This window comes from Bufo bufo, chromosome 10 (assembly GCF_905171765.1).
Source record: "Bufo bufo chromosome 10, aBufBuf1.1, whole genome shotgun sequence".
Lineage (NCBI taxonomy): Eukaryota > Metazoa > Chordata > Amphibia > Anura > Bufonidae > Bufo > Bufo bufo.
The window spans coordinates 69,501,534-69,528,794 of NC_053398.1; the positions used below are offsets into that span (position 1 = coordinate 69,501,534).

At 45.3% G+C, this 27,261-nt stretch overlaps 1 protein-coding gene across 1 annotated transcript in view; it reads right to left on the bottom strand.

The window, feature by feature from the left end:
* GAL (galanin and GMAP prepropeptide) overlaps window positions 1–27,261 on the bottom strand; it is a 478,330-nt gene that overhangs the window by 97,614 nt on the left and 353,455 nt on the right. The window contains exon 3 of the mRNA XM_040408922.1: window positions 21,072–21,158. Within this exon, the coding sequence (XP_040264856.1) occupies window positions 21,072–21,158 (87 nt within the window). The remainder of the gene's footprint in view (window positions 1–21,071; window positions 21,159–27,261) is intronic.

Consider the following 27,261-nt stretch of genomic DNA (forward strand, 5'->3'; position numbering starts at 1 on the left):
TAAACTGGATATTTGCAAAGACCCTAAGCAAGCCTATTGTTGTAGACCTAGCCGGAATAAATCTGTTTTGGTCCTCATGGATCAGGTGTACTATGACCTTTTCGCCAAAATCCTAGCCAGAATTTTACAGTCATTATTCATAAGTAGGGATGAGCGAACCCGAACTGTATAGTTCGGGTTCGTACCGAATTTTGGGGTGTCCGTGACACGGACCCGAACCCGAACATTTTCGTAAAAGTCCGGGTTCGGGTTCGGTGTTTGGCGCTTTCTTGGCGCTTTTTGAAAAGCTGCAAAGCAGCCAATCAACAAGCGTCATACTACTTGCCCCAAGAGGCCATCACAGCCTTGCCTACTATTGGCATGGCTGTGATTGGCCAGTGCAGCATGTGACCCAGCCTCTATATAAGCTTGGGTCACGTAGCGCTGCACGTCACTCTGCTGATACAAGCGTAGGGAGAGGTTGCTGCTGCGACGTTAGGGCGAGATGAGGCAGATTAACTCCTCCAAAAGACTTAATTCAGTGATCGATCTCCAGCTGTGGATCATTGAATTGCTGATATTGAATTGCTCACTTTTTTTAGGCTGCCCAGAGCGTTTTTATATCACTTTTTTCTGAGGTGATCTGTGGCCATTTTGTGGCTTGTGGTGCGCCAGCACAAGCTACCACCAAGTGCATTTAACCATCAATAGTGTGGTTATTTTTTGCTATATCCTACATCAGGTGCAGGCTGAGCCTGTGTCACCCAAGTGCATTTAACCATCAATAGTGTGGTTATTATTTGGCCATATACTACATCAGGTGCAGGCTGACCCTGTGTCACCCAAGTGCATTTAACCATCAATAGTGTGGTTATTTTTTGCTATATCCTACATCAGGGTCAAGCTTTCATCAAGTGCATTTAACAATCAATAGTGTGGTTATTTATTGGCCATATACTACATCAGGTGCAGGCTGAGCCTGTGTCACCCAAGTGCATTTAACCATCAATAGTGTGGTTATTTTTTGCTATATCCTACATCAGGGTCAAGCTTTCATCAAGTGCATTTAACCATCAATAGTGTGGTTATTTTTTGGCCATATACTACATTAGGTGCAGGCTGACCCTGTGTCACCCAAGTGCATTTAACCATCAATAGTGTGGTTATTTTTTGGCCATATACTACATCAGGGGCAAGTTGAGCCTGTCACCCAGCACCTAAAAAATAGGCCTGACATTTCTATTCTTCCAAATCAGTACAGTTTTAGCTGGTCAAGTTATATTTAGTGACCGTAAAAGCACAGTTTTTGTTCTGGGTTGAAAAACTATTCCCAAATTTGCCATTCTCAAAATTAGTAGTTTCTGCTATATCAGGCCTACTGTCACGGGGTTCCGAAGGTGCACTCGGTCCCCCATTGCCCGCAGAACTGTTACTTAGCTTTTGGAATGAGGTTCTGTGTTTGACCTCATTCCCAGGGCGGCTTTACTAGCTGGGTGGCTCCTTGCTCCTAAGTCTGCCTTGAGCGCCGAGCTGATCACTCGGTGCTCGACTGGTTGGTCTGTCGGTCATGTGACGCTGGCCACGTCACATGACCCTCACTCCCCACTATAAATACAGGCAGCCTTCTGGCTACAGGTTGCCTGTTAATTTCTAGGTTCCTGGTATTTGTTGGACTGCTGAATACTTACCTGATCCTGTTCCTTGACCATCCTTTTGCCTGATCCTCCTGTACTGCGCATCCGTCCTGGTATTGTGACCTCGGCTCCCACCTGACTACTCTCTTAGGACTCCTCTTGTACTTCTCTGCTCTCCTGGTATTTATGACCCCGGCTTCTCCTGACAATTCTCTGCTTGCTCCATTTGTACTTTGCAGCTTTCCTGGTATTGACTCGGTCCGTTCACGTCCTGTTGTTTGTCTGTCTGTCATCCCTGCACTTACTCCAAGTTAGGGATTGCCGTCCAGTTGTCCCCTGTCATTAGGACTCGCGAGGCAAGTAGGCAGGGCCAGGGGCAAGAGTGGAGCGCAGTGGTCACTTCCCTCCCCCCTGTGTGTGTGTGTGTACGCGACCGTTACAGATTAACAGGCCCAATAACCACTGTATTATGAATCCTCTGGTGACCCTGAGTGACTATGTCTCTAATCTGACGCAGATGGTGCAGGAGTTAGGGGAAAAACTCAGCTCTTTTGAGTTAGGGCAAGGCTCTTCCACTCCTCAGGCCTCCAGTCCGCATTTTGAGCCCCAGATTAAGCTCCCAGAAACCTTTTCTGGAGACCGGAAGAAGTTTCTCTCTTTTAAGGAGAGTTGCAAACTTTACTTCCGTTTGCGCCCCGTGTCCTCTGGCCCCGAGAGTCAACGCGTGGGCATTATCATTTCCCGATTACAGGGTGATCCCCAGGACTGGGCATTCTCTTTACCTGCTGGCGCCAGTTGTTTATATTCTGTGGATGGGTTCTTTCAGGCCCTAGGTACCCTCTATGATGAACCAGACAGGGCTCTAGTAGCCGAGACGGCTCTAAAGGCACTGGTTCAGGGCAATTTACCAGCGGAGGATTATTGCACCCAATTCAGAAGGTGGTGTGTCCCCTCAGGATGGAAAGAACCAGCCCTGAAGAGTCAGGTCAGGTCTGTCTGATAAATTAAAGGATCTTCTGGTCAGTTATCAACTTCCAGAGACCTTAGAAGAGATGATGACCCTTGTTGTCCGACTTGACCGACGGGTTAGAGAGAGACGACAGGAACAACAGTTCTCTTCCCAGATGGTGGTCCAGCCAGAGGCCTATCCCAGAGACAATGCTGAGGTCTCCACCGAGGAACCCATGCAGGTTGGCATGACCCGAGGAAATCTTCGCCGCAGACGTGGAGAATGCTTTTACTGTGGAGATTCTGACCATTGGATCAACCAGTGTCCTAAGAAGGTCCTCTCTGTCAAGTCTCCTAAGGCAAGGCAACCTAAAGACGAGGTACACCCTGAATTTTCTAAATGTAAGCTTTCGGTACCCATTACGATTTCTCTGGGAGTAGATAAATGGGCGGGTAAGGCCTTTATTGATTCTGGCTCAGCGGCTAGCTTTATTGACTCTGAGTATGCTGTTAGATTGGGTATTCCTATGTTTGCCTTACCAACTCCTATCCATGTCATGGCTATTGATGCTACTCCTCTTATTGGTGGTACGGTGAGCTTATGTACCTCTGAGATTTTTCTAACCGTGGGTGTGTGCCACTCAGAGAGATGTTCGCTTCTAGTCCTGGAGAACCTACCTGCTGAGGTGGTACTAGGGTTGCCTTGGCTCCGACTACATAACCCCACTATAGATTGGTCCAATGGGGAGTTGGTGAGATGGGGGCCTAAGTGTGACTCGTGCCTGTCCGTGGTACAGGCTGGGGTCTCAGTAAAGTCTGATACTTTACCCTCTGTTGTTAGAGAATATTCTGAGGTTTTCTCATCACCAACCCCAGAGGTTCTACCCCCCCATAGACCTTATGATTGTACCATAGAGCTAGTAGAGGGGGCCAAGTTTCCTAAAGGACGAATTTATAATCTTTCTATGCCCGAACGCAAGGCCATGGAAGATTATATTAAGGAGAGCCTTGGTAAAGGGCATATTAGACCTTCTGTCTCTCCTATGGGGGCGGGGTTTTTCTTCGTTAAGAAAAAAGATGGTGGTCTTAGGCCATGTATCGATTACCGGAGATTAAATAAAATCACTGTCCAGAATAGATACTCCCTCCCATTGATTCCGGATTTATTTAACCAGGTCCTGGGGGCAACCTGGTTTTCCAAAATTGACCTGAAAGGGGCATACAATCTAATCCGAATCAAGGAGGGAGACGAATGGAAGACGGCGTTCAATACTCCGGTAGGACACTTTGAATATCAGGTGATGCCTTTTGGACTCAGCAATGCCCCAGCTGTGTTCCAAAACTTCATGAATGACATTCTTAGGGAATTCTTAGGTAAATTTGTTATTGTCTATCTTGACGACATTTTGATATTCTCTCCTGACTTCGAATCCCATGTGTTTCATGTTAGACAAGTATTAGAGGTGTTGAGGGAGAATCAGCTATCCGCTAAACAAGAGAAATGTGTCTTTGGTGTGCAGGAGATTCTGTTTCTAGGGCATGTTCTGACTCCTCACGCCTTCAAGATGGATCCTGGTAAGGTACTAGCAATTAAGGAATGTGTAAGACCTTCATCCTTAAAGGCCTTACAACGGTTCTTAGGTTTCGCCAATTACTATCGTAAATTTATTATGAATTTTTCCGTAATTGCTAAACCGTTGACCGACCTTACTAAGAAAGGGGCGGATTTGGAGAATTGGTCTACTGAGGCCATTTCTTCATTTGAAAAATTAAAAAAGGCATTCAGTAGCGCTCCCATTCTGATCCAGCCTGATCAGGAGAAACCTTTTATTGTGGAGGTGGATGCGTCCGAGGACGGCGCAGGAGCAGTCCTTTCACAAGGTCCTGCCAGCCTCACTAATCTGAGACCATGTGCCTTCTTCTCCAGGAAATTCTCTCCCACGGAGAGAAACTACGACATAGGGAATAGGGAGCTGCTGGCCATTAAATGGGCATTTGAGGAGTGGAGGCATTTTCTGGAGGGGGCAAGGCATTGTGTAACTGTTGTCACTGACCATAAAAACCTTATGTTTCTCGAGTCTGCTAAGAGGTTGAATCCCCGTCAAGCCAGAGGGGCTCTGTTTTTTACTCGTTTTGATTTTTCCATCACGTTCAGGCCGGGAAGTAAAAATGTGAAGGGGAACGCATTATCTCGGAGCTTCCAGGCTTTTCAACCTACTGAGGTACCACCTGAATCCATCCTACCAGCAAAAATCTTCTTAGCAGCTCTTACCCAGGATATCTCGGCTCGCATTAGGTCGGAACAACATCTGGCACCGGTATCCACCCCAACAGATAAGTTGTTTGTTCCCGTACAATTTCGTCTCCAGCTGTTGGGTGAGTGTCACGATTCAGCCTTTTGTGGACATCCGGGTGTTGAGGGCACTAAGGATCTGGTTTCTAGATCTTATTGGTGGCCCACTCTAACTAGGGATGTCAAGTCCTATGTGTCAGCCTGTGAGGGTTGTGCCAGGTCCAAGACACCTAGGACTCGCCCTGCTGGTAACCTACGACCCCTACCCATTCCCAGTAGACCCTGGTCCCATATCTCGATGGACTTTATAACTGACCTACCGCTGGCGGAGGGTAAGACTGTAGTGTGGGTAGTGGTGGATAGGTTTAGCAAGATGGTCCATTTCATTCCCCTGTCTAAACTCCCGAATGCCAAAACCCTGGCGTCTATTTTTGTGAAAGAAATTGTTCGATTGCATGGTATCCCGGAAAATATTGTTTCGGACAGGGGTGTGCAGTTTGTGTCCAAATTCTGGAGGGCCTTCTGTCAAAGATGTAAAATTTCGTTGTCTTTTTCTTCCGCCTACCATCCTGAGAGTAATGGGCAGACTGAACGCCTTAATCAGTCTGTGGAACAATTCCTGAGGTTGTATGTTGCTGATGACCAGCAATTATGGGTCAAATTCCTTCCGTTGGCTGAATTTGCTCTAAATAACTGTGTCAATTCTTCTGCTGGGGTCTCCCATTTCTTTTGTAACCATGGTTTTCATCCCCGTTTTCTTTCTGGGTCGTCCGTCTCCTCCTCTAACCCTGAAGCTGATAAACTCTCCTCCGAACTGTGCACAGTTTGGGCCCGGGTTCAATCGAACCTAGAAAAGGCTCAATGTTCTCAAAAACTCAAGGCCGATAGGAGACGTTCAAGTGGGGTAAACTTTCAGGTTGGGGATAAAGTATGGTTGTCCTCCAAGAATCTATCTCTCAAGGTAACTTCTAAAAAATTTGCTCCTCGTTTTATTGGACCATATAAGATCACGGAAGCGATTAACCCGGTATCTTTTAGGTTGGAGCTGCCTGAGTCATTCCACATTCATAATGTGTTCCATAAATCTCTGCTTAAAAAATATTTTGAACCGGTAGTACCATCAAAAGCCTCGCCTCCGCCAGTTCTTGTTAATGATGCTGTCGAGTATGTGGTGTCTAAAATAGTGGATGTCAGGAAGGTGCGTAATTCCTTGCAGTACCTGATTCACTGGAAGGGGTATGGACCTGAAGAGAGATCTTGGGTACCTGCCAGGGAGGTTCATGCTCCTAGACTTGTTCGTAAATTTCATTTAGAACACCCTGAAAAGCCATCGCCTGAAGTCTTGGGTCCGGTGGCCCCTCGTAAAAGGGGGGGTACTGTCACGGGGTTCCGAAGGTGCACTCGGTCCCCCATTGCCCGCAGAACTGTTGCTTAGCTTTTGGAATGAGGTTCTGTGTTTGACCTCATTCCCAGGGCGGCTTTACTAGCTGGGTGGCTCCTTGCTCCTAAGTCTGCCTTGAGCGCCGAGCTGATCACTCGGTGCTCGACTGGTTGGTCTGTCGGTCATGTGACGCTGGCCACGTCACATGACCCTCACTCCCCACTATAAATACAGGCAGCCTGCTGGCTACAGGTTGCCTGTTGATTTCTAGGTTCCTGGTATTTGTTGGACTGCTGAATACTTACCTGATCCTGTTCCTTGACCATCCTTTTGCCTGATCCTCCTGTACTGCGCATCCGTCCTGGTATTGTGACCTCGGCTCCCACCTGACTACTCTCTTAGGACTCCTCTTGTACTTCTCTGCTCTCCTGGTATTTATGACCCCGGCTTCTCCTGACAATTCTCTGCTTGCTCCATTTGTACTTTGCAGCTTTCCTGGTATTGACTCGGTCCGTTCACGTCCTGTTGTTTGTCTGTCTGTCATCCCTGCACTTACTCCAAGTTAGGGATTGCCGTCCTGTTGTCCCCTGTCATTAGGACTCGCGAGGCAAGTAGGCAGGGCCAGGGGCAAGAGTGGAGCACAGTGGTCACGTCCCTCCCCCCTGTGTGTGTGTGTACGCGACCGTTACACCTACTTTAAATCTATCCCAAAAAGGATATGTTAGATTGAAGGTGCTGATAGTGTCATTCTGAAAAACTTAACACACATGCTACAGTGCAGATTCAAGTCTAATTCTGTGATTAAAGGTATATCTGTCACACAGCGCGTAAAAAATAGTCCTCACATTTATATTCAACCAAATCTGTACTGTTTTAGCTGGTCAAATTATTTGTAGTGACCGTAAAAGCACAGTTTTTGTTCTGGGTTGAAAAACTATTCCCAAATTTGCCATTCTCAAAATTAGCAGTTTCTGCTATATCAGGCCTACTTTAAATCTATCCCAAAAAGGATATCTCAGATTGAAGGTGCTGATAGTGTCATTCTGAAAAACTTAACACACACGCTACCGTGCAGATACAAGTCTAATTCTGTGATTAAAGGTATATCTGTCACACAGCGCGTAAAAAATAGGCCTGACATTTCTATTCCTCCAAATCAGTACAGTTTTAGCTGGTCAAGTTATATTTAGTGACCATAAAAGCACAGTTTTTGTTCTGGGTTGAAAAACTATTCCCAAATTTGCCATTCTTAAAATTAGTAGTTTCTGCTATATCAGGCCTACTTTAAATCTATCCCAAAAAGGATATCTTAGATTGAAGGTGCTGATAGTGTCATTCTGAAAAACTTAACACACACGCTACAGTGCAGATACAAGTCTAATTCTGTGATTAAAGGTATATCTGTCACACAGCGCGTAAAAAATATGCCTCACATTTATATTCAACCAAATCTGTCATTACTTGTGTGCCTGTATTAGTGTAATACGGTACCTAAATAGATGCAGAAAGCGCACAGATGGCGCATGAAAACCAAGCCCATCAGTCTGTCACATCACCCCCATGCATATCAGGGAAACTGTCTGATCCTCAAGTTATGCAGCAGTCTCTTATGCTGTTTGAAGACTCTGCTGCCAGGGTTTCCCAAGGGCATCCACCTAGCCCTTCCCCAGGGGTGGAAGAGATAGAATGCACTAACGTACAACCACTTATGTTTCCTGATGATGAGGACATGGGAATACCACCTCAGCACGTCTCTGATGATGACGAAACACAGGTGCCAACTGCTGCGTCTTTCTGCAGTGTGCAGACTGAACAGGAGGTCAGGGATCAAGACTGGGTGGAAGACGATGCAGGGGACGATGAGGTCCTAGACCCCACATGGAATGAAGATCGTGCCACTGACTTTCACAGTTCGGAGGAAGAGGCAGTGGTGAGACCGAGCCAACAGCGTAGCAAAAGACAAAGAGGGAGCAGTGGGCAAAATCAGAACACCCGCCGCCAAGAGACTCCGCCTGCTACTGACCGCCGCCATCTGGGACCGAGCACCCCAAAGGCAGCTTCAAGGAGTTCCCTGGCAGGGCACTTCTTTAAACAATGTGCTGACGACAAGACCCGAGTGGTTTGCACGCTGTGCCATCAGAGCATGAAGCGAGGCATTAACGTTCTGAACCTTAGCACAACCTGCATGACCAGGCACCTGCATGCAAAGCATGAACTGCAGTGGAGTAAACACCTTAAAAACAAAGAAGTCACTCAGGCTCCCCCTGCTACCTCTTCTGCTGCTGCCGCCTCGGCCTCTTCTGCTGCTGCCGCCGCCTCGGCCTCTTCCTCCGCCTCTGGAGGAACGTTGGCACCTGCCGCCCAGCAAACATGGGATGTACCACCAACACCACCACCTGCGTCACCAAGCATCTCAACCATGTCACACGGCAGCGTTCAGCTCTCCATCTCACAAACATTTGAGAGAAAGCGTAAATTCCCACCTAGCCACCCTCGATCCCTGGCCCTGAATGCCACCATTTCTAAACTACTGGCCTATGAAATGCTGTCATTTAGGCTGGTGGACACAGACAGCTTCAAACAGCTCATGTCGCTTGCTGTCCCACAGTATGTTGTTCCCAGCCGGCACTACTTCTCCAAGAGAGCCGTGCCTTCCCTGCACAACCAAGTGTCCGATAAAATCAAGTGTGCACTGCGCAACGCCATCTGTGGCAAGGTCCACCTAACCACAGATACGTGGACAGGTAAGCACGGCCAGGCACGCTATATCTCCCTAACTGCACACTGGGTAAATGTAGTGGCAGCTGGGCCCCAGGCGGAGAACTGTTTGGCGCACGTCCTTCCGCCGCCAAGAATCGCAGGGCAACATTCTTTGCCTCCTGTCTCCTCCTCCTCCTACTCAGCTTCCTCCTCCTCTTCTTCCACCTGCTCATCCAGTCAGCCACACACCTTCACCACGAACTTCAGCACAGCCCGGGGTAAACGTCAGCAGGCCATTCTGAAACTCATATGTTTGGGGGACAGGCCCCACACCGCACAGGAGTTGTGGTGGGGTATAGAACAACAGACCGACGAGTGGTTGCTGCGGGTGAGCCTCAAGCCCGGCCTGGTGGTGTGCGATAATGGGCGAAATCTCGTTGCAGCTCTGGGACTAGCCGGTTTGACGCACATCCCTTGCCTGGCGCATGTGCTGAATTTGGTGGTGCAGAAGTTCATTCGCAACTACCCCGACATGTCAGAGCTGCTGCATAAAGTGCGGGCCGTCTGTTCGCGCTTCCGGCGTTCACACCCTGCTGCTGCACGCCTGTCTGCGCTACAGCGTAACTTCGGCCTTCCCGCTCACCGCCTTATATGCGATGTGCCCACCAGGTGGAACTCCACCTTGCACATGCTGGACAGACTGTGCGAGCAGCAGCAGGCCATAGTGGAGTTTCAGCTGCAGCACGCACGGGTCAGTCGCACTGCGGAACAGCACCACTTCACCACCAATGACTGGGCCTCCATGCGATACCTGTGTGCGCTGTTGCGCTGTTTCGAGTACTCCACCAACATGGCCAGTGGCGATGACGCCGTTATCAGCGTTACAATACCACTTCTATGTCTCCTTGAGAAAACACTTAGGGCAATCATGGAAGAGGAGGTGGCCCAGGAGGAAGAGGAGGAAGAGGGGTCATTTTTAGCACTTTCAGGCCAGTCTCTTCGAAGTGACTCAGAGGGAGGTTTTTTGCAACACCAGAGGCCAGGTACAAATGTGGAGGATGAAGCATGTTCACAGCGGGGTGGCACCCAAAGCAGCTCGGGCCCATCACTAGTGCGTGGCTGGGGGGAAACACAGGACGATGACGATACGCCTCCCACAGAGGACAGCTTGTCCTTACCTCTGGGCAGCCTGGCACACATGAGCGACTACATGCTGCAGTGCCTGCGCAACGACAGCAGAGTTGCCCACATTTTAACGTGTGCGGACTACTGGGTTGCCATCCTGCTGGATCCCCGGTACAAAGACAATGTGCCCACATTACATCCTACACTGGAGCGTGATAGGAAGATGCGCGAGTACAAGCGCACGTTGGTAGACGCGCCACTGAGAGCATTCCCAAATGTCACAGGGGAACCAGTGGAAGCCCAAGGCGAAGGCAGAGGAGGAGCAAGAGGTCGCCAACGCAGCTGTGTCACGGCCAGCTCCTCTGAGGGCAGGGTTAGCATGGCAGAGATGTGAAAAAGTTTTGTCACCACGCCACAGCTAACTGCACCACCACCTGATACGGAACGTGTTAGCAGGAGGCAACATTTCACTAACATGGTGGAACAGTACCTGTGCACACCCCTCCACGTACAGACTGATGGTTCGGCTAGCTTTTTATGCCTTGGAGGTGCTGGCCTGCCCGGCGGCCAGCGTTTTGTCTGGACGTGTATTCAGCACGGCAGGGGGCGTCATTACAGACAAACGCAGCCGCCTGTCTACAGCCAATGTGGACAAGCTGACGTTCATAAAAATGAACCAGGCATGGATCCCACAGGACCTGTCCATCCCTTGTGCAGATTAGACATTAACTACCTCCCCTTAACAATATATTATTGTACTCCAGGGCACTTCCTCATTCAATCCTATTTTTATTTTCATTTTACCATTATATTGCGGGGCAACCCAAAGTTGAATGAACCTCTCCTCTGTCTGGGTGCCGGGGCCTAAATGTGTGACAGTGGCCTGTTCCAGTGGTGGGTGACGTGAAGCCTGATTCTCTGCTATGACATGAAGACTGATTCTGTGCTGACATGAAGCCAGATTCTCTGTTACGGGACCTCTCTCCTCTGTCTGGGTGCCAGGGCTTAAATGTGTGACAGTGGCCTGTTCCAGTGGTGGGTGACGTGAAGCCTGATTCTCTGCTATGACATGAAGACTGATTCTGTGCTGACATGTAGCCAGATTCTCTGTTACGGGACCTCTCTCCTCTGTCTGGGTGCCCGGGCCTAAATATGTGACAGTGGCCTGTTCCAGTGGTGGGTGACGTGAAGCCTGATTCTCTGCTATGACATGAAGACTGATTCTCTGCTGACATGAAGTGACCGTATGTAATCTGCCATTTGGCAACTACTTACCAATTCTGGGTCTGTTGTCGCGTTATAAGTGTCTATCTATCTACGCATTTATTTACGCACGTATCATTGGACTGGGCCTGCTATCTCCACTGTCACAGGCTTCTTGTCCTTATTATACCTACCCCGTATAACCCCCTGATGATCCCACTGCTGTGGGTGAAATGCGTCGGGGTTGTAGGTCATCTATTGTTATTATATAATTGTGTTTATTTGTGCGTGTGTCTGTTTGTATATTTTTTATCCTCTTTGTGGACCCTGTACCTCCTGGCAAACTGTCACGAGGGCAGTATACAGTGGACACCTTTCAAACTTTCTGATTGTGTGCTAGTTATCCGTTAGGGCACCACTCTTCACTGTTCACTTTACTAGGGACAGTCACGAGTTTGAGATTAGGTACGTGGACAGGGCGTCCCCCACCACCAGGAGACGTCCCTGGGCAGAGGACCAGTTTAGGGTATCAGTGCTAGGGATTTTCTTCCCCACCACTTACCCAGTGCATCTGACTGTATCCTGGCCTCTCACCTCGGATTAATTATTTAGAGTTCTTTTGTTTATGTATATATCTATATTTCTTATTAAATTTAGTCACCTTATGATATAACAGGGTACCCTTGCTGGAATTTTTGTTTTCTACACAAATACTCTGATTTGGTATAATATTGGTATCTTCATTGCTGGACTTTTCTGATTCTCTGCTGACATGAAGCCTGAATCTCTGTTATGGGACCTCTCTCCTCTGCCTGGGTGCCTGGGCCTAAATATGTGACAGTGGCCTGTTCCATTGGTGGGTGACGTGAAGCCTGATTCTCTGCTATGACATGAAGACTGATTCTCTGCTGACATGAAGCCTGAATCTCTGTTATGGGACCTCTCTCCTCTGCCTGGGCCTAAATATGTGACAGTGGCCTGTTCCAGTGGTGGGGGACGTGAAGCCTGATTCTCTGCTATGACATGAAGACTGATTCTGTGCTGACATGAAGCCAGATTCCCTGTTACGGGACCTCTCTCCTCTGTCTGGGTGCCTGGGCCTAAATATGTGACAGTGGCCTGTTCCAGTGGTGGGTGACGTGAAGCCTGATTCTCTGCTATGACATGAAGACTGATTCTCTGCTGACATGAAGCCTGAATCTCTGTTATGGGACCTCTCTCCTCTGCCTGGGTGCCTGGGCCTAAATATGTGACAGTGGCCTGTTCCAGTGGTGGGTGTCGTGAAGCCTGATTCTCTGCTATGACATGAAGACTGATTCTCTGCTGACATGAAGCCTGAATCTCTGTTATGGGACCTCTCTCCTCTGCCTGGGTGTCTGGGCCTAAATATCTGACAATGGACTGTTCCAGTGTTGGGTGACTTAAAGCCTGATTCTCTGCTATGACATGCAAACTGATTCTCTGCTGACATGAAGCCAGATTCTCTGTTACGGGACCTCTCTCCTCTGCCTGGGTGCCGGGGCCTAAATATATGACAATGGACTGTTACAGTGGTGGGTGACGTGAAGCCAGATTCTCTGCTATGGCATGAAAACTGATTCTCTGCTGACGTGAAGCCAGATTCTCTGCTATGGGACCTCTCTCCAATTGATATTGGTTTATTTTTATATATTTTATTTTTATTTTAATTCATTTCCCTATCCACATTTGTTTGCAGGGGATTTACCTACATGTTGCTGCCTTTTGCAGCCCTCCTAGCTCTTTCCTGGGCTGTTTTACAGCCTTTTTAGTGCCGAACAGTTCGGGTCCCCATTGACTTCAATGGGGTTCGGGTTCGGGACGAAGTTCGGGTCGGGTTCGGATCCCGAACCCGAACATTTCCGGGAAGTTCGGCCGAACTTCTCGAACCCGAACATACAGGTGTTCGCTCAACTCTATTCATAAGTGAAATTGGGTGGTACGATATGGGATCCAGTCGGTCCTTATCTTTTTTTGGGATTAAAATAATCGTCGCGTCTCCCATAGACTCTGGGAGGCATCCTGTACCTTTTGAGTATTCAAATACTTCCATAAGTCTATTTGCCCAGAATTCTTTATCTCTTTTATATAATTCATTTGTAATACCGTCCGGTCCTGATGTTTTACCAAGTGGTGCTTGATTTATTGCTACTAATATCTCGTTTATGGATATAGGGAGGTCTAATGCTGTCTGTTGATCATCATTGAGTTTTGGGGTTCCTATATCTCGCACATATTTTATCATCTCTTCTCCATGTAACTGGGTTTTTACTGAGTACAATTCTTTATAAAAGGTCTTGAATATATCCCATATTTTTTCCTGATCATTATATAGTAGGCCATCTTTTCCTCTAATTGCGGCGATATTATCACCCGCCTCCATTTTCTTAATCATTTTGGATAGGACTTTACCCGGTTTACCTCCTTCCTAGTTTTGACAAATAATTATTTATTCTGCACTAGTGTTGAGCGAACTTCTGTTTTAAGTTCGGCGTCTAAAGTTCGGCTTCCGGTTAGCGGAGAATCCCGATATGGATTCCGAATTCCGTTGTGGTCCGTGGTAGCGGAATCAATAATCGGCCATTATTGATTCCGCTACCACGGACCACAACGGAATTCGGAATCCATATCTGGATTCTCCTCTAACGGGAAGCCGAACTTTAGACGCCGAACTTAAAACAGAAGTTCGCTCAACACTATTCTGCACCCTTTCCTTGATGTAGCTATCATAATTATTAACCGCTTTTATCCACTCGTCTTTGGTTTCCTGTGTTTTTTCCCTGGTCATCTGTACCTCCTTATTTATCACCTTAGTTCTTAGATCTTCCTCTTTTTTGTTATATCCTTTTTTAAGCTCAATGATCTTTTTATTTATCAATCCTCTTATATAGGCCTTAGCAGTGTCCCAAACCACATTCACTCCAGCTGTATCCTTATTAATTTGGATAAAGAAAGTCAAGTCCTTTAATATTTGATCTTCTTTGCCTATTAAATTGAGCCATATGGGATTTATCATGTAGTTTTTACACTTCCCTTTCAGATTCTCGACTTTCAAATCCACCTTTACCAATACTGGAGAGTGATCTGAGATACATCTCGGTTCATACAAGACCTTTATATTTTTTTGTAATGTTAGCTGATTACCAAATATCAAGTCTATTCTTGACAAAGAATCATAGCTCTTACTATAACATGAGTACTGTTTTGCTTCTGGATTCTGAATCCTCCATATGTCCCCCCACCCAAATTCTTGCATTAGTTTTTTCAGCGGAGTAACTACCGTTTTTTTGGGGTTTTCACTTTTTGTTACTCTGTCTAAGTCGTTATTCATTGTGCAGTTGAAATCACCCATTAATATTAATAAAGAGTCACCTTTGTCTAGCAGAAACTTATATAGTTTTAAGAGCACCTCGTGTCTATAAGGTGGGGGAATGTATACCCCAGCCAGTACACATTTTACATTTTCAAAGTATCCATATAAAAATATATACCGGCCCTCCACATCAATGTTCATCGAGATTATAGAGCACATAATATCCTTGCGAATAATAATGCTAACCCCCCTGCTATACCCATTGAACACAGAGTGGAATTGGTGAGCAATCCATTTTCTTTTAAACAAGTTTAGTCTGTCTCTAACCATATGAGTCTCTACCAGACAAACAAGCGCTAGAAGATATCTCCCAATAATATCAAATACTGCAAAGTTTTTTAATTTCTCCCCAAGGCCTCTCACATTCTAACATAAAAGTTTAGTATAGATCATATTTTTTACTTCTCATAGTATATATCCAAGGACCAGTGGTAGAAAAAAAAAATAATAATAATTAAAAAAAAAAAAAATAATAAATAAATAAAAAATTATATATATATACTCTTTGTCCTCCCCTATCCACCCCCCCTCTCCCAGATCCCTCCCCCCCAACTCTCACACGATGCCCTCGACCCAAAAGGGTCTTGAACATCCTACCCAACTGGTGTATACTCCGCATCCCCTCCTTCCCTCCCTCTCTCCCCCAGCCACCATCAACAAATTACTATGTACATTTGTATTATATTGTTATCCTAAGCCCATGGTTTCCAACCATTTCTGTACCTCTTGTGGAGAAAAAAATAAACTAACTTTATCATTGTGCACCACTCTAAGTTTTGCTGGGTACAGAAGAGAGTATTTAATCTCAGCCTGGTGTAGTCTTTTTTTCACTTCTATAAATTTTCCTCGTTCTTTTTGCGTTGTTACAGAGTAATCTGGGTATATAGAAACCCTTGAGCCATTAATTTCAACCGATTCTAATGCTCTTATTCTCCTCATAATCATTTCTTTATCCTTGAATGGGAAAATTTTTGCAATTATATTTCTGGGTAGATTTCCTGGTATATTTTTCCCTGGAATTCTATGTGCTCTCTCAATTGTGAATTGACTGGACAAGTTTTCCCTTCCTACCACTTCAGTAATCCAGTTCTGGATATATTGTACACAGTTCGTACCCTCCTCTTTCTCTGGTATACCGATAAGCCGGATATTACTTCTCATATCCCTGTCTTCTAAGTCAGTGATCTTCTTAATTAAATCTGTGTTTACCGTTCTCAGAATTCTAAGTTCTTTTGATAATTCAGAGACTTGATCTTCTACATAACTAATTCTTTCTTCTGCCTGTTTTACTCTCTCGCCTAGCTTTCTGGCGTCATCTCTAACCATTTGGACTTCTGATTTCAATTCACTCATCTGTGTCGTAATTACTTCTAAGACACTATTGGATTTTTTTACTGCTAGCATAATATCACTGAGTGTCAGTGTTTTCAAAGTGTCTGGTTGGGGCAATTCATGCATTTGCCCACTTTCCCCGGCCAAGGGTTTATTTTGAATATTAGATTTCATTTGGCCTCTACTTGAGAACGTATTCGTGGTCTGGAGAAATTTATCCATTTTCCCTTCCCGTTCAGCTCTAGTTCTTCCCATATCCTGTTTTGGGGAACCATACGCTCCAGATCTTCTCAGTTCCCCCCCTCTCTCCTTTTCAGTTTTCTTACCCATCATTGCTCTGACTATAGAGGGGACCTTCAGGGTACAGCTAGATTTAATATAGGATCGAGTAAAACGGTTTCTACCCCATAAATCACCTGTAAGACGTGGGACGTATATGCAAACAAGCCAGTCAATTATAATATATAGATCGCTTTATCACAGCTAGGATGCACATATCCCCCAGGTCCACAGCTTATACAATAATAATAGAACCACTGGTTGTAACACCTATACACCAATAGTGATGTCGCGAACATAAAATTTTCAGTTTACGAACGCCGAACGTGAATTTCTGCAAATGTTCGTGAACGGGCGAACCGGGCGAACCGCCATAGACTTCAATAGGCAGGCGAATTTTAAAACCCACAGGGACTCTTTCTAGCCACAGTAGTGATGGAAAAGTTGTTTCAAGGGGACTAACACCTGGACTGTGGCATGCCGGAGGGGGATCCATGGCAAAACTCCTATGGAAAATTATGTAGTTGACGCAGAGTTGGATTTTAATCCATAAAGGGCATAAATCACCTAACAATCCAATTTTTTTTTTTAACAACGTGGTTTAAAAATCCAGTGTGTGTATACGATTAGGTATGATGTTGTATCGATCAGGTAGTGTAAGGGTGCACACACATATCCTGTAGAGAGGTGTTGCACTGTTTTTGGAAGAAGGTAGTCATGTATTTATAATTATCGACAATCCCTTTAACTTCTATCTGTCCTAAGCATACAGTATTTCAGTGTAACACATCATCAACATCCCAATGGTTATGGAGTATATGGAAGAGCAGTGACAGTATGGAACTCTCTGCCCAAAGAGATGGTGATGTTAATCTCACTAAAAGAGTTCAAGAGGGGCTTGGATGTATTTCTGAAGTATAATAATAATACAGGTTATATTTAATAGATTTCTGGAGAAGGGTTGTTGATCCAGTGAGTTATTCTGACTACCTGATTGGAGTTGGGAAGGATTTTTTTACCTCTAAAATGACGTAAATTGGCTTCACACTCAAGGGTCAACAGGCTGAACTGGATGGACGTATGTCTTTTTTCAGCCTTCTAAACTGGAGCAGGCAGAAGTAGCAGCAGAAGAAGGGGGGGGGGGGGAGGCAGCAGTCGTAGCGATAGGCCTGAGCTGCCAGTGTCATCTAGCGGTTGTGTCTTGACCAGCAACCCAGCGGTCCTTGAATGGTTGACTCTGTATTCTACTTCATTGCAAGTGACATCAGACACCCTCAGCCAGGAGTCGGCGGGTTCCGCTGACACGATGCTTTGTTGAAATGGCCCAGAAACAAGCTCTGTGCCCCCACCTGTCCTCAGCCTGCCTCTGTCATTTTCAGTTCCCTCAGCTCAAGAAGTATTGTATGCCTTCGGCTCATCTCAACTTATCAGTGAGGATGAGCTTCTAGGGAACAGTCAGCAGCTACTGCCCAGCCAAGATCTGGAGGAGAGATCCGCTGCTTCCTCCTGTAAGCAGGCAAGTAGTGAAGATGAGTGTTCTGTGGGAGCTGGTGTTGCAAGCGGTCTGGCACATGGCCCGGAGACTGGGTGACATCAGTGATGTTCAGACAGAAGTGGACCATGAACTGGTCGATCGCACGTGGGAGCTGGGAAAAGAAGGGGCTTCATTATCAGGAAAAGAGGGTGGCAGCTTGCGCGTGAGGCAGCGACAGAGCCAGCAGGGTGGTAGTGTGGCCATGAGTCAGTAAGGTGGCAGCAGTGGAAGGTCAGGAGCCAAATGTGCCCAGGCTAGACCGCCAGCTACACAGGAGCCAACCTGTCCAGAAAGAAGTAGCGGTGCAGGGGTTCACAGAGGCAGCGGTAGCAGGCAGTCAGCATGGAGTGGTGGGGGAAAATGCCATACTTGGCATCAAGCCGCCGGAGGACATCAGCATGGCCATTTTCAGAATCTGTGGGAAGAAGGTGAAGCATGGCCAGGGTGCCAATGTTGGCACCACGGCCCTGCATCAACACATACAGCGTCACCATAAAGTGGCCTGGGAAAAACGTGGCGCTTATATACTGGTACAACCTGACACAGCAACCGCTGCATCACCCAGTGGCCCGCACCCCTTTTCCTGCAGTCAAGGCTTCACCGCCTCAGCAGAAGGGAGCTGTGTTTTCTTCCCATCAATTACTGGACCTTATGCTCCTGCTCCTAGTCACTTATTTCGTCAGCAATCGATCACAGAGGTGACTGCAAACAGACAACAGTATGGCACATAAGCTGAACTTGCTCCTGACCAAATTGCTGGTACTACAGTCCCTCCCTTTCCATGTGGTGGACTCTGCACCTTTCAAAGAAATGATGGCTTGTGCCTAGCCAAGGTGGAGAGCCCCAAGCCATCATTACTTCTCCAAAAAGGCAGTACCAGCCCTGCACACATATGTTGAACAGAAGGTAGGCGAGTCCTTGAGCCTGTCGGTGCCTGCTTAAGTTCACGGCAGCGCCAATGTGTGGAGCTGTAACTACGGTCAAGGACAATATATGTCCTTTATGGCCCACTAGGTAAATGTGGTTCCTGCCCAGCTACACTAGCAACTTGGTGAGGTGATGCCACTGCCACTTCCAGGTTCTCAAGCTGTAGGTCCTGCGCCAATGTCCTCCACTGCCTCCTCATCCTCCACCTTGTCCTCAGCCTGCACTGCAGGCACAATTCGGAGTGCTCTTCTAGCATATCACATGTGTAGGGCACAACGGTTTCACGCTGTTCTGCACCTAGTTTGCCTGGGTGAACGTAGTCACACAGGGGAGGAACTGCTCACTGTCCTCTATTAAGAAATTGAATCCTGGCGGTCTCCTTACCAACTAAAAATCGGAACCATGGTCACCGACAAAGGGAAGAACATCATGTCGGTGCTGCATCTTTAATCTGGTTGTAAAGCGGTTCATGAAGTCTTCCACCCATCTGCAAGACATCCTGAAAATGGCCAGGAAACTGTGCACGCACTTCAGCCAATCTTACACTGCAAGGCACACCTTTCTTGAGCTGCAAAGGCAGAATGGCGTTCCCCAACATTGCCTCACGGTTCTTTATACCTGGCACTAACAATGACCTTTAAGGCTAAGTTCCCACAAGTTATTTGGTCAGTTTTGGCCCCGTAACTGAACAAATAAGTTAAGTGTGAAATGAGTCTAACAGTGACGCCTGCCATCTGTCATACTGACTCACAGTGCTGTTTCACTACCACAGTAGTGAACTCCCTATGCATGTTTCTGCAATGCACAGTGTTGTAGACCAATATACAGGCTGTAAGCAGCCAGGAAATAACTGTTTTTAACGCGATTCGTCACAAATAAATTTGGATCTAATCAAATCTTTTTGGGAAATTCGACGATAATGTCTCTTAATGCATAATCTTAATGTGAATGTTTTTGAGTTCACTGCATGAATACATCCAGTAAGCTTCAAAGTTCCATCTAGTTGTGATTGCTGGAAATCTAAGTTCTAAGTATACACAGCAATTTGGTGCTATGTATTCGAAAACTGAAGACAAAAAAAAAAAAAAAATAAGGTATTTAAAATGTTAATGACTTGTACCATAATATTACATTGTTCCCACACATCATCGTAAAAAACCTAAATTGTCTTTTGCTGTAAAAAGTCCTTTATTTTCAAAAATAAAATAAAAGCTATATATAATTGCCATAATTAAAATCTTCAAATTTGTAACAACCTGTAACCTTAAATAAGCAGATAATGTATTCCCAAAGGTGAAAAACATTAAAAAAATAAAAAAATAAAAAGCCAAAATAGCTTTTTGCTGTTCATCACAACTCCCATAAGCCCCCATTTAAAAAAAATATCATATGCACCTTAACAAGGTACCAATGAAAGTTAAAGTCCTCTTGCAAATAGCAAGGTGACTATTTGCAAATGTTGCAAATAGTCAACACAGCATTTTGACTCTTAAATGCAATGTTTTTTTTCATAGTTTTAAAATTGATCATGTATACATAAAAATATTACATCATAACCAACTTGCAGGATAACAGGCTGAACTGGATGGACAGATTTCTTTTTTTCAGCCTAAGGGAGCATTCACACGACCGTATTGGTTTTGCGGTCCGCAAATCACTGATCCATGTGTACCGTATGTCTTCAGTTACCTTTCCGTTTCCATAACGTAAGTCCGTATAATACGGACGTGATGCTTACGTGTGTCATCCGTTTTTCACGGTCCGCAAAAAACTGAAATGGGGTTTCCTAGAATGTTTTCAGTCCAGGGGTCCGCAAAAAACGGATGACATGCGGATGCATCTCCGTGTGCTATCCGTTTTTTACGGACCCATTGACTTTCTATGGGGCCACGGACTGCAATTTGCGTCCAAGTATAGGACATGTTCTAAAATAAAAGGAACGGACACAAGGAGCGGACAGCACACGGATGACAATGAAAGGCATTCCGCAATTTTTGCGGACCAATAGAAATGAATAGGTCCGTGCATTGTCCGCAAAAATTGCGGAACGGACGCGGAAGAAAAACACAGTCGTGTGAATGCTTCCTTATAAACAATAATACTATGAGTTAGGTGAACTTACTGGAATCATTGCAACATACATCTGTGGCCATCATGATCCTATTCCAGGACATTTTTTTTACCCAAGCAAATAAAATCATCTATCATCTACAGAACACATTATTACACATAATAATAGTAAAGCATAGTAAATCATAATTGCAGGTTGGCAGCCACTATAAAGGTAGTTCTTAGTTAGCACTATATGCCACCTTACATAATTGTATAATTAGAGTGCAGAATACCTGATTTTACATCCTCTTCTTGTTGTAGCGCACGTTTCCCAGCAAATCCATGTTTGTCATTAAAAGATCTATGATTATCTACAGCATCTGATGAATAAATGAACAGGAGAAGTCATTTCATATAGCTTCTGATTAGCTTGGCTGTGCTGTTTTAAATAAATACCAGAAATCATATCTATAATGTAATACATAGTGCAAAAATACACAAACATGGAATGTCATTATGCAAAAGGATGATCAACAGGATAAAGGCAAATTGTGTAATCAATTCACACAGAAGACTACAAGATAAAAAATATATAATTCTTGCTTTAAAGGGAACCTGTCACCTGGAAAATTTACACTAATCACAGTATCTTAAAGTATCTCTCATAGTGTGCCCAAAGATGTATTCATATCTTCTTTCTGCGTTGTGCTGTCTCATAAAATAGACTTATAAAACTGTGTTTGGCATCTTTTTAAAGTCGTGCTGAAGTCACGGGGGCAGCGGCCTCCTTGACTCAACCGTCAGATAAGCCCGCCCCTATGCCGCTCCTCCGCATATTGATGGACATTTTCCCCTGTAGCCGTGACCGCGCTCTTCTCCCATGCGTCGTGCGTGTCCTGCCACAGCATGATCCCGGCTACGGCTCCCTCCCTCCCTCCCTGGCATCTTCTTGTTCACTGCACCTGCGCCGTTCCTATACAGCGCGCTCGCGCCCATCGCTTCTCCCCTGCGGCGAGAGCGCGATCACTGTCTGCTTGCACTGCAGGCGCCGTGAACATGCAGATGCCAGGGAGGGAGCCGTAGCCGGGATTGCTCTGCGGCAGGACGCGCGCGGTGCATGCGCGAGAAGAGCGCAGTCACGGCTACAGGGAAAAATGTCCATCAATATGCGGAGGAGCGGCATAGGGGCAGTCTTATCCGACGGTTGAGTCAAGGAGGCCGCTGCCCCCGTGACTTCAGCACGACTTCAAAAAGGTGCCAAACACAGTTTTATAAGTCGATTTTATGAGACAGCACAACGCAGAGAGAAGATATGAATACATCTTTGGGCACACTATGAGAGATACTTTAAGGTACTGTGATTAGTGTAAATTGTCTTTTCCAGGTGACAGGTTCCCTTTAAATTATATGTAATAGAATAAAATTAATACTGACTGCAGACATAATTATTTTGCACTAATATTCTACATATTAGCAATTATTAGTGTAAAAGAAATCCAATGCTTAAAATGCAGTGCTCTTCTTTAGTGATGAGCGGCAGGGGCAATATTCGAATTTGCAATATTTCGCGAATATTTGGTAGAATATTTGTCATATATTTGCGAATTCAAGATATTTTCTTGATCGTGAAAAATCGGCAATGTAATATTCACGTAATGCGCGTGAAATACAGGCGTAGGTCACTATAGCTACATTTTTCAAGCTGCTAGAAGTTTCCTGAGACTGGAGAAAATGGTTGGCATGGCAGAACATTACAATAGCTTTATATGCAGATGGAGTGCTCCAATATATTCACGATTGAGAAATCGGCACTAATGATGCGAATATTTTGGCGCAATACGTGCAACTTTACATTTTAACAGGTCTGACTACATATTAGTGATTGGTGCATTAAGTATTGTGAACTTGTGACATCACAGCACTATGTATGTATGTATGTAGCATACATACATACATACATACAGCACTATGTATGTAGCATGTATGTATGGACAGCAGAACCTATCAGCTACACTATATCACTATCTAACCTACACTGACTATCTCCCACTAACTATCTGTATTATATATATAAGCTAACTAACTATCTAATGTAATGACACAGGAAAGCAGAGAGCACAGCAATAGCACTGCTGTCTCTCTCAGATCTGCAAAATACTGCATACAAGGGCTGCTTAGGCGGTTCTTATATGGTAAGGGATAGGCAACTTTCCTATTGGTTGCTAGGGATGTTGCTAAGCTTAGACAAAGACAATGCAGCCTTCTCTTTGGCCCACAAGCAAGAAGGGAGGTTACTGATGAAAAAAAAAAAAAAATAGAATATTCAGAATTACAAATATATATCACAATAGTCTAAATATTTCCGAATTCTCGAAGTGCCAATATTCGCGATTAATATTCGCTATTGGAATATTTGCGCCTAACACTACTCTTCTTGCTTTTACACATACCTTCAGGCAGTTTACATAAAGATTTGGTTTCTGAATAAGCAACAATTTCCTATATTGCCATTAGTGGAATTGCTTTGATTAGAAATTTCAGCAAGAGATCCTGTGAACAAGCTTAAAGGGATTCTGTCACCTCATTTTAGCCTATAGAGATGCGGACATGCACGGCTAGATCGCCGCTAGCATGTCCGCAATATACCTGTCCCATAGCGCTGTGTCTTTTTATTGTGTTTAAAAAATTATTTTATAGATATGTAAATGAGCCTGGTAAGGAGCCCAGCACCGCCTATGTCCTCCGAATCTCCTCATTTCTCACAGTTAGATCGCCGTAATCTCGCGATGCGCGAGCTCTGGCATGCGCAGTGCCGGCATAGTGTTCCTTCCCTGTGCTGGCATCAGCCTCAGGGAAGGAACTGCACATGCGCGAGCTTGCGCATCACGAGATTACAGCAATCTAACTGTGAGAAAGGAGGAGATTCGGAGGACATAGGCGGTGCTGGGCTCCTTCACAGGGGGGCGTGGCTGGGCTCCAAGAAGGTTAGTACAGCCCCTTGGACTCCTTACCAGGCTCATTTACATATCTATAAAATCATTTTTTAAACCAAATAAAAGGACACAGCACTATGGGACAGGTATATTGCGGACATGCTAGCGGCGATCTAGCCGTGCATGTCCGCATCTCTATAGGGTAAAAAGAGGTGACAGAATCCCTTTAATAGCAATAGCCAGTAAATTCCTGTATTTTGTGCCCTATAAGAAGCACCTAGGTTTTAGAGGTGAACAATAAGAAAAAAAAAATGTCATTACATCTCAGGTCAGACCACCAATCAGACCCCCAATGTTAATAAGACCCCAATAAGACCACAGCTCAGACCCCAATGTGAATGACCAATCAGACCTCAGATAAGAGCTCAATGCCTCATATCTGCCCCAGCAGCCTCTCTTCAGCCCCCAGTGGCTCTTATCAGCCCCCAGTGCCTCTCATAAGCCCCCAGTGCCTCTCACCAGCCCCCAGCAGTGATATTTCAGCCCCATTTCTTGTCACCAGACCCCAGAAGTGATAGTTTAGCCCCCATTTTTTGTCACCAGCCCCCAGAAGTGATATTGTATCCCCAATTTTTTTGTCACCAGCCCCCAGAAGTGATATTTCAGCCCCATCAGCCTCATATGGAATAAAATAAAAAAATCACTTACCTCTCCTGCTCCGGACGCCGCCGCTCCTCACCGCCCACGCTCTATCTTCCTCCTCCTCTATCTGCTGTGCTGTGAACTGGCGTGAGGTCACAGCGCACCCTCACACTGTGCGCAGCCTTCACAGCCGACAGCCGAGGACCAGGAAGCGGTGAGAGCCTTCATCGCTTTCAGTTCCTCCGGTACTAATGAAGCGCTTCCATAATGAAAGTGCTTCATTAGTATTTGCCCCATAAGACGCAGGGGAATTTCACCCCCACTTTTTTTTGGGAGGGAAATGTGTCTTATGGGGCAAAAAATAAGGTATGTTGTAAGGGTTTGGCGAGTTTATATGCATCAAATACTTAAATATTTATACTAATGTAGACTTAACTGTAGGGACCCCTATTGATCTGTAGAACAAAGAAGTTGTGGCACCTCAAGGCCCCTTTCAGAGGAGTGAGTGTCTCGCTGCGGACTCGCAGAGAGGAACCCGCCTGAACTTCCAGCACTGCCGGGGTCGCATAGCATTATATTGATTTATGATGCTATGTAACCCTTACAGTTCTGGAATGTTTTGGATAACACTGACAGCATTATTTCAGTGTCATATAATATATTCCAAAACTGTAAGGGTTACATATGTGACCCTGGCAGTGCTGGGAGTTCAGGCCGGGTGCCTCGCTGCGAGTTTGCAGCGAGATACTCGCTCGTCTGAAAAGGGCCTAATAATAAGGCTGGCCCCTGTATTTGTGCTGCGGATTTGCAGATGTACTGTATAAGTCACAGATCCACACATGGATTTAGCTCGGCTTTAGCTTGGCTAAATGCCAGGATTTAGTAGAGTGGAGTAGGCTCCTGCCTGTACCTACACTGCTCAGCTGAAATCTTACATAGTTACATAGTTAATACAGTTGAAAAAAGACATAAGTCTATCAAGTTCAACCAAGGGATAGGTGGGGACTAGTGATGAGCGAGCATGCTCGGCCAAACTGCTGTTCGGCTCGAGCATCGCTATGCTCAGCAGATCCGAGTGCTCGGACGAATAATGCGGGTGCTCGAATACAATTTAATAGAATGGAAGTCAATGGGAGAACCCCAGGCACCACCTGGTCGGAAGAGAAGAGGTTATCTGGTTCATAAAAAAAAGTTAGAAATTGATGGAAACCACACCAAAATGGTTTTGCAACAGCATTAAGAGAATAGCTGGATGCGTCTTAGACTCCTTTTATGTACGACATACAATAGACAACCACACAAAGGCTATATGCCAAAAGCCAGGTATGTACAAGCCATCCATCTATACATGAGACAGATAACAGCCAGCATACCTTACAATGGCAGCCTCGTGCACTATGAAATATTCCAAACCAGCTCTCATCTGACTGAGAGCCAGTAAAGCTCAAAGTTATTTTACATCTGTTGGATGGTTTAAATGGACCTGCACACCTATATCAATATCATTAGGGCGACAAAAAGTTTTCTGATTGTCCTAACATAATATTCAATAACCTTTCTATACAGTTTTGTCATGTAAAAAGTCATTTGCATAAACATGGGCAAATGGGAAAGACATGCAAATGAGCAGAATCTCTCATGAACAACGCCCTCTATTAGTTACATAGTGTTATGGCAAGACTATTCACTCACAACAGCGAATAGTCTTGTCATAACACTATGCAACTAATAGAGGGCATTGTTGCTGAGATCATATTCGCTATATTGCTCTATATTTGTTTTTTAGAATATTCGTAATATTCAAAAAAATGAATATATAGCAATTCAGCAAATATTATGTAATAATTATGTAGTAAGTCAGTGATAATATCTGACACTGGAAAAGCTGGGTAATAACTCGTGAGTTATTATCCAGCTTTCCCAGTGTCAGATTTTATCGCTGAGTTATTACCCAGCTTTCCCAGTGTCAGATATCATCCTAGTGTACAGTCGTGGCCAAAAGTTTTGAGAATTACATAAATATTGGAAATTGGAAAAGTTGCTGCTTAAGTTTTTATAATAGCAATTTGCATATACTCCAGAATGTTATGAAGAGTGATCAGATGAATTGCATAGTCCTTCTTTGCCATGGAAATTAGCTTAATCCCAAAAAAAACTTTCCACTGCATTTCATTGCTGTCATTAAAGGACCTGCTGAGATCATTTCAGTAATCGTATTGTTAACTCAGGTGAGAATGTTGACGAGCACAAGGCTGGAGATCATTATGTCAGGCTGATTGGGTTAAAATGGCAGACTTGACATGTTAAAAGGAGGGTGATGCTTGAAATCATTGTTCTTCCATTGTTAACCATGGTGTCCTGCAAAGAAATGCGTGCAGCCATCATTGCGTTGCATAAAAATGGCTTCACAGGCAAGGATATTGTGGCTACTAAGATTGCACCTCAATCAACAATTTATAGGATCATCAAGAACTTCAAGGAAAGAGGTTCAATTCTTGTTAAGAAGGCTTCAGGGCGTCCAAGAAAGTCCAGCAAGCTCCAGGATCGTCTCCTAAAGAGGATTCAGCTGCGGGATCGGATTGCCACCAGTGCAGAGCTTGCTCAGGAATGGCAGCAGGCAGGTGTGAGCGCATCTGCATGCACAGTGAGGCGAAGACTTTTGGAAGATGGCCTGGTGTCAAGAAGGGCAGCAAAGAAGCCACTTCTCTCCAAAAAACCCATCAGGGACAGATTGATCTTCTGCAGAAAGTTTGGTGAATGGACTTCTGAGGATTGGGGCAAAGTCATATTCTCCGATGAAGCCTCTTTCCGATTGTTTGGGGCATCTGGAAAAAGCTTGTCCGGAGAAGAAAAGGTGAGCGCTACCATCAGTCCTGTGTCATGCCAACAGTAAAGCATCCTGAGACCA